The sequence below is a fragment of the Trypanosoma cruzi genome, genomic scaffold (genome assembly GCF_000209065.1).
Source record: "Trypanosoma cruzi strain CL Brener 1047053516661 genomic scaffold, whole genome shotgun sequence".
Classification (NCBI taxonomy): Eukaryota; Euglenozoa; class Kinetoplastea; order Trypanosomatida; family Trypanosomatidae; genus Trypanosoma; species Trypanosoma cruzi.
The window spans coordinates 28,355-36,491 of NW_001849508.1; the positions used below are offsets into that span (position 1 = coordinate 28,355).

The 8,137-nt window shown below is 48.4% G+C and overlaps 3 protein-coding genes and 1 non-coding gene across 4 annotated transcripts, besides 8 other annotated features; all 4 read right to left on the reverse strand.

The window, feature by feature from the left end:
* Positions 1 to 8,137: a sequence feature (heterozygous, Esmeraldo-like haplotype).
* Positions 1,205 to 1,344, reverse strand: Tc00.1047053503639.40. The gene has a single exon (XR_008255209.1). It is a non-coding gene; the product is annotated as a small nuclear RNA (snRNA) U2 (small nuclear RNA).
* Tc00.1047053503639.30 (hypothetical protein, conserved) lies at positions 2,192 to 4,465 on the reverse strand (the record flags this gene model as incomplete). Its single annotated transcript, XM_800357.1, has 1 exon — positions 2,192 to 4,465. The coding sequence occupies one exon, from the start codon at positions 4,463 to 4,465 to the stop codon at positions 2,192 to 2,194; it is 2,274 nt and encodes a 757-aa protein (XP_805450.1).
* Positions 4,818 to 4,842: a microsatellite.
* Tc00.1047053503639.20 (hypothetical protein, conserved) lies at positions 4,851 to 5,879 on the reverse strand (the record flags this gene model as incomplete). Its single annotated transcript, XM_800356.1, has 1 exon — positions 4,851 to 5,879. One exon carries the CDS (start codon positions 5,877 to 5,879, stop codon positions 4,851 to 4,853), a length of 1,029 nt encoding a protein of 342 aa, XP_805449.1.
* Positions 6,111 to 6,131: a microsatellite.
* Positions 6,523 to 6,542: a microsatellite.
* Positions 6,717 to 6,738: a microsatellite.
* Positions 6,800 to 6,833: a sequence feature (AT_rich).
* Positions 7,342 to 7,390: a microsatellite.
* Positions 7,393 to 7,412: a microsatellite.
* Tc00.1047053503639.10 (myo-inositol-1-phosphate synthase, putative) lies at positions 7,458 to 8,137 on the reverse strand (the record flags this gene model as incomplete). The annotated part of the gene is made up of 1 exon (XM_800355.1): positions 7,458 to 8,137. A coding segment is annotated over one exon (680 nt), but the record flags the coding sequence as incomplete, so codon positions are not given.

Below are 8,137 nucleotides of genomic sequence, written 5' to 3' on the forward strand. Positions count from 1 at the left end.
GTTGAGGCAGCGTGTGGCTTAGTCGCGGAATGCCCTCATCCATCCCTGCCGAGTAAGGTATTCAACAGTGGTCCGAATCCATGGAGGGAACGGATTTCCAGCTAGAGACGCGTAGGGCGCGATACGCATTCACTTCGGGGGACGAGACATTACGATTTGCGATCCGTTTTGCCTGCGCCAGGTCATTTGCCAGCTCAAACTTCATATCAATTAAAATAGCGGCAAAGTTCTCTCCTCCAGTCGTTGTTGGTATATGACCGTCCCAGAGTCCATGATGTAAATTCAATTCACCCGCAATAATCGCTGCGGGGCCTAAGCGACGGACGATGTTAATAAATGCGAATTCTTGAACAGTTGCTGGAGGAGGATTGTAGAGATTCGCCACGCAAATGCCGGGACAGCCCGGTGGAAATACACGGACAGCAATGATCTCCAGGAGATCAGTGCCAGGGAGCGTCAGGCGCTCGCACGGCAGAGAGTGGCGCACCAGAACGGCAACGCCACCACCGCGCCCAGTGCGGCCTGGTGGAAATCATTACGTCCAGAGCATGTTGTCGCTACGTTGCTGCGGTTACTTATTTCCTGGAGAAGAACGATGTCAGGTGGATGCTGCTCCAGTCGCGCAACAAATGCAACCCTTTTTACGGGCGAGATGCCTGCAATGCTAAGCTCCCAGAGAGCGATGAAGCCATCCACCTCGGGGCCAGGGTTCTTGTGGACGTCACCGCAGCGTGTGATATCAACGGAGTGACCGCAGCGAAACGGTCGTGCAGTTTTGTCCGACAGTCTGCAGGCAGACCGCTTCACCTCCCCACACCGGGCATGGCGCGGAACCTTCTCGAGGGGTGAAGTCATCTTGGTCTCCGTCGTGCTCGCAGCAACGCCCTGCTACACAGTTGATATACGCAACCAAAGCCCCAGCACCGCGACAGGGTGCGACTTCATTGCTGGAGGGATAGGAAAAGCCGCGTCAATAATAATATTTCAGATCCTAACCGAGTACAAAAGGGCACTCGAGTGGACAACAGAATCCGCATTTTGTCAGAAGATATTGGGGGATCTACCTGCTTCTGCGTTGCCCCTTTTACCTATAATGTTTGGTCGGAGATAAAGACGGAGTCCGGCCTGCGGTCCAGACGGATATTTTGCCTATTTTCGGCTTGCATAAAAAAGGAAAAAGCGAACACAATTTTGGAAAAGGAAGCGCTCCATCCGGACACGCGAAACTCCGGAGGAACACTTGAGAGATCAGCGGTTTCTATTCCTGGGACGAAGCCCATATCAGGAATTAATCTGATAAGAACAGTTTAAAAACTTGATCTTAGCTAAATGGCCGAGAAGATATACACAACAGTCCCCAATAAGAACGTAACCTCGTAAAAATAGTTTCGAAACCAAATGGGGAATTTTTGATCGCAATCTTGCTAACGAATTCGTCCGTCCCTTCCTCGCTTAATTGTTCAACGCTCTATTCGGATTGGATACACGCATTTATAGCTTACGAAGTGTTACTTTTGCTCCTCGAACAATCGAGCGCATTTGCGTTGTCCTCTGGAAAACGAAAGCAACACGTTTAGAGCGTGCCGGGCACATTCCGGGGTACCATGCGGCTTTGCCGCTAGGAATCTTTGCGCAAGGCGCGACGCACCACGGTGCGTTCCCTGATCCCGAAACCGTTGCCGCAGTCCTTCTTTTCCTTCTTTTTGCCTCGCCCAATCCCGCCAGAAAGGCAAAAGACAAAAAACAATTGGAATGTTTGTCCCTATTTTATGAATCGTCGACTGGCGCGGTTCCGGAAGCAGGGAGACAGTGGTGTCCGGACAATTTTTAATTGTTTTTGCTTTTGCCGTCCCGCCCGCCCGCTTTGTGATCCTCACCCTGCTGCGGGGTCGTGTGGCTGGAAGAGTCCGAAGTCTGCTACTCCGTGGGCGGAAAAAAAGGGCCAAGCGGGAATTGAATCCGGGACTTCTCCCAACCCAAGGCGGTGTGGCTTATCATGAACTTTTCGGCCTATGGAGGAAAAAGAAGGCGGGAAAAAAGTAAAGGAAGGAGAAAGAAATAAAGTGTTGGTGATTTCAACACCGTTCGAGCTCTCATCGCGGCGCCAGTTTACAGCGGAACGCGTGCCGCGGCAGGAATTTATCTGTTGGGTTCTTCTCCGCCCAACGATGCGAACCAACACGGCAATCCGCTACCTCTTCTCCCGACCACCGCCGCCGGCGGCCTCTACCATCAGAAGCTTCACCGCTTTTCTTTCCGTGGGCCTCATGGCGCGCAGAAAATTGGCTTCATCCGCGCCAAAACAATTCTCAAGAATGGCCATCAAAAGGCTTCTGGCTTCTCTAATCTCGGCTTCCGGCGCGATGCCTTCGGCATCGAAGCCGCTATCCGAGTCGTCCCAATCATCGAAATCACCGCCCCTCCCGTCACTGCCGTCACCAGTGTTGCAAACAACGGTGTCAGACGCACCACCACTCCCGCCAAGAGAAAATGACAATGCATCGCGCCAGCTCGGAGAGACATTTTCAAGCCGAGCAATAACCGCCGCTGAGACAACTGCGATAGATTCCGCTTTATGAGTTGCCTCGCACTCCATTTGCATGAGGGATCGCACGATGTTTAATACAGAGTGTTCCGTTCCCTTCGAGACGTAAACACTTTCATACACCACTTCATGTACCTCCACCGGGAATTCCCCTGCGGAAAGATCAGTGTCCAGTGCAGAACATGCTACTTCCGGCAAGGAGGCCACGGTTGGACAATGCAGTTTGAGCCAATAGAATCCGCGCGAAACATCTTCCCCTCCTTCCTGTATCGTTGGTGCGTCAAAGGCCGAACGATACACAAAATAAAACGGTCTGCGTGACACCCAATGCTTTGGCGAGCCAATGGCAATTTTTACTGCTTCTAGTATCAAGCATTGCTGATGGGCATAGGCGCCAGGGAGCCATTGAAGCCAAACCGGCACGAGGTGCGCCACTGTCCCGCCAACACTTCTCACGGAAAGGGCGAAATCAACTCCGTATCTTGCCGAGTCTATATCTGCTGAAAGCGCCCTCTTCCACGCCTCCTCGCTCAAGGCAAATTCCATCAGATCCCGGCCCAGAGACTCTGTAAAGCAATCGGGGAAATAAGTGCAAAGCATTAACACCGCTAATGAGTATTCAGACTGCGAGAAGCCCTTTCCAGTTTCATGTGAATTCAACGACACATCCCATTTCCCACTGAGGAGAGGCATCAAATGCCGTGTTACTGCTTTTCGCACTTTTTCCACATCATCACGCGAGTGCACATAACGCCAAAGTGCCAGAAACCAAATGAGTTCTGGCAAAAAAAGACTGGGAAAATGGACACGTTTGCGGAACCGCCTCGCCCTCGGACCACAACAATCCTCCACAAAGGCAAGAGAAGAAGAAAAGCGGACCCAAAATTGTGTAAGGAGGGGCACAAGCTGTTTTCCCATTCTCGCCACCTCAAACTGCGGCATTTCAGCAAACAGCAAAGATGCGTGAAGGGAATCCGCAATGAAAATTCCGTTTGCCTTCGCTCCCACGGCTACCGCCTTGTTAGAAAGGGTTAACAAGTGTGTCAACTGCTCCTGCAGTGCCATGAGGAGTACTTCCACCATCCTCCACCATTCGTCGCCGTCCGACGGCGATTCTGATTTTCGCACCATCGCCATGCACAGCACTTCAAAGGATTCCACAGACCGTGACGCCCACAACCCTGCCACTCGTTGACGAACGCTAGCAGCAGAATGAATAGCGAGTTGCTGAAAAAGGGGCTGCATTCTTTTCCACCACTCGCTATGGAATATGTTCGGGAACTGAGCCATGAGCATCGCAGTACCGCTAAGAAGGCCTTCAACCTCACAGGTAACAAACTCCTTCTTTTCCTCAAGGGGCATTTCAAGTTTTTCCAACATGTAGTCTCGTATAAAGACAGCAAGTTCTCTACTTAGCCCGGCAATCTGAACCATCAGCTTCCCTGCCACCTCGCGTAAAGAAACCTGAGGGTCCAACAGAGCTGGCAACACCACTCGCAGCAATATCTGGGACAACACTCTCACGTCAGATACCACTTCCGTCTTGGTCGACAACAATCCAAGAAGTAGCAGTAGAAACCCTTCTCTCTCATACCAGTACTCCAAGCAAGGCCATTTACTAAGGAGTACACTCAAAACTCTCTTGGAGTAGTCTTTGTTTGGCACGCCCACCTCAGTGCTCATCTCGCGAAGAATGTTTTCTCTCCCAAGTTGGCGAATACGAGACCAGGAATCTTGTGCTGCCTTTAACATTACCGCTGTCCAACTATCCGAGGGGTGTTCTGTCCTCTTAAATGCGATATTGGCAAGGGAACTGTACAGCTTGAGACGCTCATCAGGGTTGTCTCTAAATTCATTCGTTAGCATCCGCTGCCAACAGGCGCGTGTTACCCCTGAGCCGTGTGACTTCCCCGTCGTCATTACGGACCTGAAAAAGAAATTTTTATTGAAATTTTTTTTTTTTCTTCTTTTCCTGCAAAGAACAAATATTCAAAGACGACAAAAAGAAAGAAAATAACATGTATACATATGCGCTTACTTCTATATACATGTAATACCAAAAGAACCAAAGAAATACAAAATCGGATACAAGGAAAATAATGCCATCAAGATTTATTTTTCTAGAATACATGCACAACATTTAGTATACATCTATGTAAATGATTCAATCGGATGTGGTGCCGTCTCTCTCTTTCTCTCCATCACCCCAGCAAGTCCATTTCGGCCTTTTGTTTGTTATTTTTCCTTAGCTCAACCTGGTTGCAGAAAGAGCATATATATATATATATATATATATACTTCCGCGTTAGTAGTCATAGACCACCTGATGGCAGAAGTGATCCCGAGGAAGGTAAATGTAGTCCTTACCTTCCTTTGGCGCCTGACGATAACCCATTCCTCGCATCCCTGGTATAACAACCGTCCTCTTCGTCAAAGTTGAACCTTCCGTTGGACTTTTCGTTGGCGAGGTGCTGCTATCGCTTGACTTCGACAATTGAAGACGCCGAAGCTCTCGCAATCGTTGTAACTCCTCGGCAGTCGATTCTGTGTGCCTTTTGACCATGAAAGACCCCCGCGGACTGAATGTTTTCCACAACAAACAACGAGGGCTGCGGCAGGAGGCGACCGCCTTGTCGTACTTTATCACACGTGCAGGGTCCTCCGGAGAGTAGGCAGAGTACGCATAGGAGGTGCTGAGGTCCTGCAGGTTTGTATTGTACGGGAGAGTCCGGTAGTCATCTCTGCCCGCGCTTGGGGTGTAATCATGTCGGTATACGGTCGGACGCTTCTTAAGCAAACTTTCGGGCATCGTCAGGTAGGGGAGTTTTTTTGCATGTTCAATGTTTGACTTGTCTGTTTCGGTCCAATCTTTTGTGTAATCCGGAATAACACGCACTCGCTCATGGAAGCCAGGCACTTCCTTGTTGCAGTAATCCAGGCGGTATGTCGAGCTGCGATCGAAGGAGACATTGTGGGGTCTGAAGCGTCCGTCGGGAGCTGTCAGCGACTGCTTCTCGCCGGATGCCGCATTTTTGCGTTTCTCCTCCCACGCCATCTCCACCATGCGTGCCAAGAGCTGGTTGGTTGTCATGGGTGCAACGGCCCTCTCCTCCATCACCACTTTTGCGGCATTCATTTCATCGTTCTTCTTCCCCTTCTTCTTTTCCTCCAGTGGATGTTCAGTGTCGGGTGCCGCCATTGCGCTCTCATTCAAGACATTTGGGAAGGCGGTGAGGTGCAATTCTGCCAATCTTCGTTCACGTGCCGGCCGGGAAACAATTTGCTTCTCCCTGACGTCCCGTGGGTAGCGGGGGTAATCCTCACGCATCGGCATCTTTTTTTCCCTTCTCTTTTATTTGAGGTGTTTGTTTGTTTGTTAATTGTTTCTTTTGAAATAATTACTCGCGTGGAACTTCACTGCACTGCGCCTGAAGCGGAGTTCCCGCGAGGAAAGCTAAGGATTTGTCGTTTAAACTTATTTACGTTTAATGGGAAGAGAAGAAAGTTCGCCGATCTTCCAACTTCCTTGCGTGAGTCCAAATATCCTGCAAGAAAGAGCCATAGGGAGAAGAGAAGAGAAGAGAAGGAGACAGAAAAATCCAGCAGTACAAAAACAACAACAACAAGAAGGCTTACAAGGACGAAGAGACACATGAAATGAAATGAGTAGAGAGGTGGTGTGTGTTTGCGTGTGTCTCAATCATAAAGGACGCAGGGATGGTGGCGACAGACATTGCATTCAGCAAAGGTGAAAGAATAGATACATGCACGTATGCGTCCCCTTCTTCTCCTTGAATCACCTTTTCGTGTTCCTTCACCCACGCAGCATTCACAACTCCGGCCTTTTACTCGCCCCACCTTCCTTTCCCAGACATTCTATTGCCTTTTTTTTTTTACCCTATAATATATAAAGATAAGAAAGTAAACAAATTTCGTTTTCTCCTTATTCTCCTTATCTCTCTTCCCCACATCCATAATTATTTTTATTTTTATTTTTTTGCTCAATAGAGAATCCAAGACGGATCCTCATTTTTTTTTGAAAAGCATCATTAATTAGCGAGAAAAAAGGCGTGGGTATGGAGGAAGAAAATACTGAAGGCGCCTTTCACCCGCCGCCCACGTGGAACGGTGAGGGCTGGGTCACATGTGCTTTCACAGGCTCTTGGAAAATACACACACACACACACACACACGGGGAGAAATGTATCATAGGGTTCAACGATATAAGATCTCTTCCGTTGCTTATGAATTCCGTTTTTTTTTAAAAAATTTTTTTTTCTTTTTTTTTCGGCTTCAGTTCGTGTTTCCTCAACACTCCGGAGAAATTATGAAAAATACATAATCAAAATGGTCCATACAAATAAATAAAAATAAAGACCTCAATTTATTCTCAAGAGAAAAATGGAAAATGCCACGTTCCTACAGCTATATTTTTAAGCAGCGTACAAGTAGCGAAGTAAAAAAACAACAAAAATAAATGATAACGTCCCGCCTCATGAAAAGTTGTTTCCATTACTAAATTCTCCGCTCGTCGAAGGAAGAGGCCACACGGAATCCTGCGATAAACAGAATAGACGGTAAAACGTAAAAAATGAGTATTTCCTGCCTGTTTGCCGTTGGGGAGGGAGGGAGGGAGACGACGCAATAATGAAATGTCATCCCCTCCTCCTCTTTCTCTATTCTGTGTGCATGCATCTGTGCTCTGTGACACCTCACGATCCAAATGCATGGGAAGCCAGAGACATAAGAGCCCTCATGCGGTTCGGGAGGCTCCTTCTCCTTTCCCTCTCCCACCCAAATAAAAAAAAAAAAAAAAAAAGAATAAAAATAAAAATAAAAACAAAACAAAACAAACAAACAAACAAACGTTAAAAAAGACACTGTGCCCACCGCTTCCTTCTCTCCGTGATGCTTACTGTTGACTCATGCCGCGCAAGGAAGGGAGGCTGCACTCCAGCAGCATGTTGTTATCCGGCGGAAGACCCACAAGAGCGCGTAGCAAATTATCAATGGCTTGTTTCTGCCGATTCAATGCATTCACCACGGGTGTGCCCTCGGGTACACATGGCGCCTTTAGGAGATACGACAAAATCGACAGCACTGTATCCATTTGTACATACGATGACTCCGAAGTGTCATCACATTCCTCACATTCCCCATCTTCTATCTTTACAAAGACTCGTTCCATTAGCTCCGTCAAGACCACAAGATCAATAATAAGCGGCGCTGCCAACAGAGAGTCTTGACACGTGTTGTGCAGCACCACCGTTTGTGACCCACCCATAAATATAGAAAACGTGTACTCATCCATGGCACGCTTGCTGTCGCCCACGTATGGCATGTACTTGATGACAATACAGTGGTCAGGTCCCTTGCTGCCAGGAGGATAGAGCAATTTATTCGACGCCACCATGTCATCCACCACACTGCTCTTTGTAATCTCCTTTGAGCGGAACTGCTTCGGCGCAGCCAAGTTATGCCCATCGTTGTTTCCAGGGTGATTGTAGCTCGCAATGCACTCTGGCTTGATACCAGCGCAACAAAAATTCCACACGCGCTTTTGATTTAGTTGCCCACTCTTAAGTCGTCCCC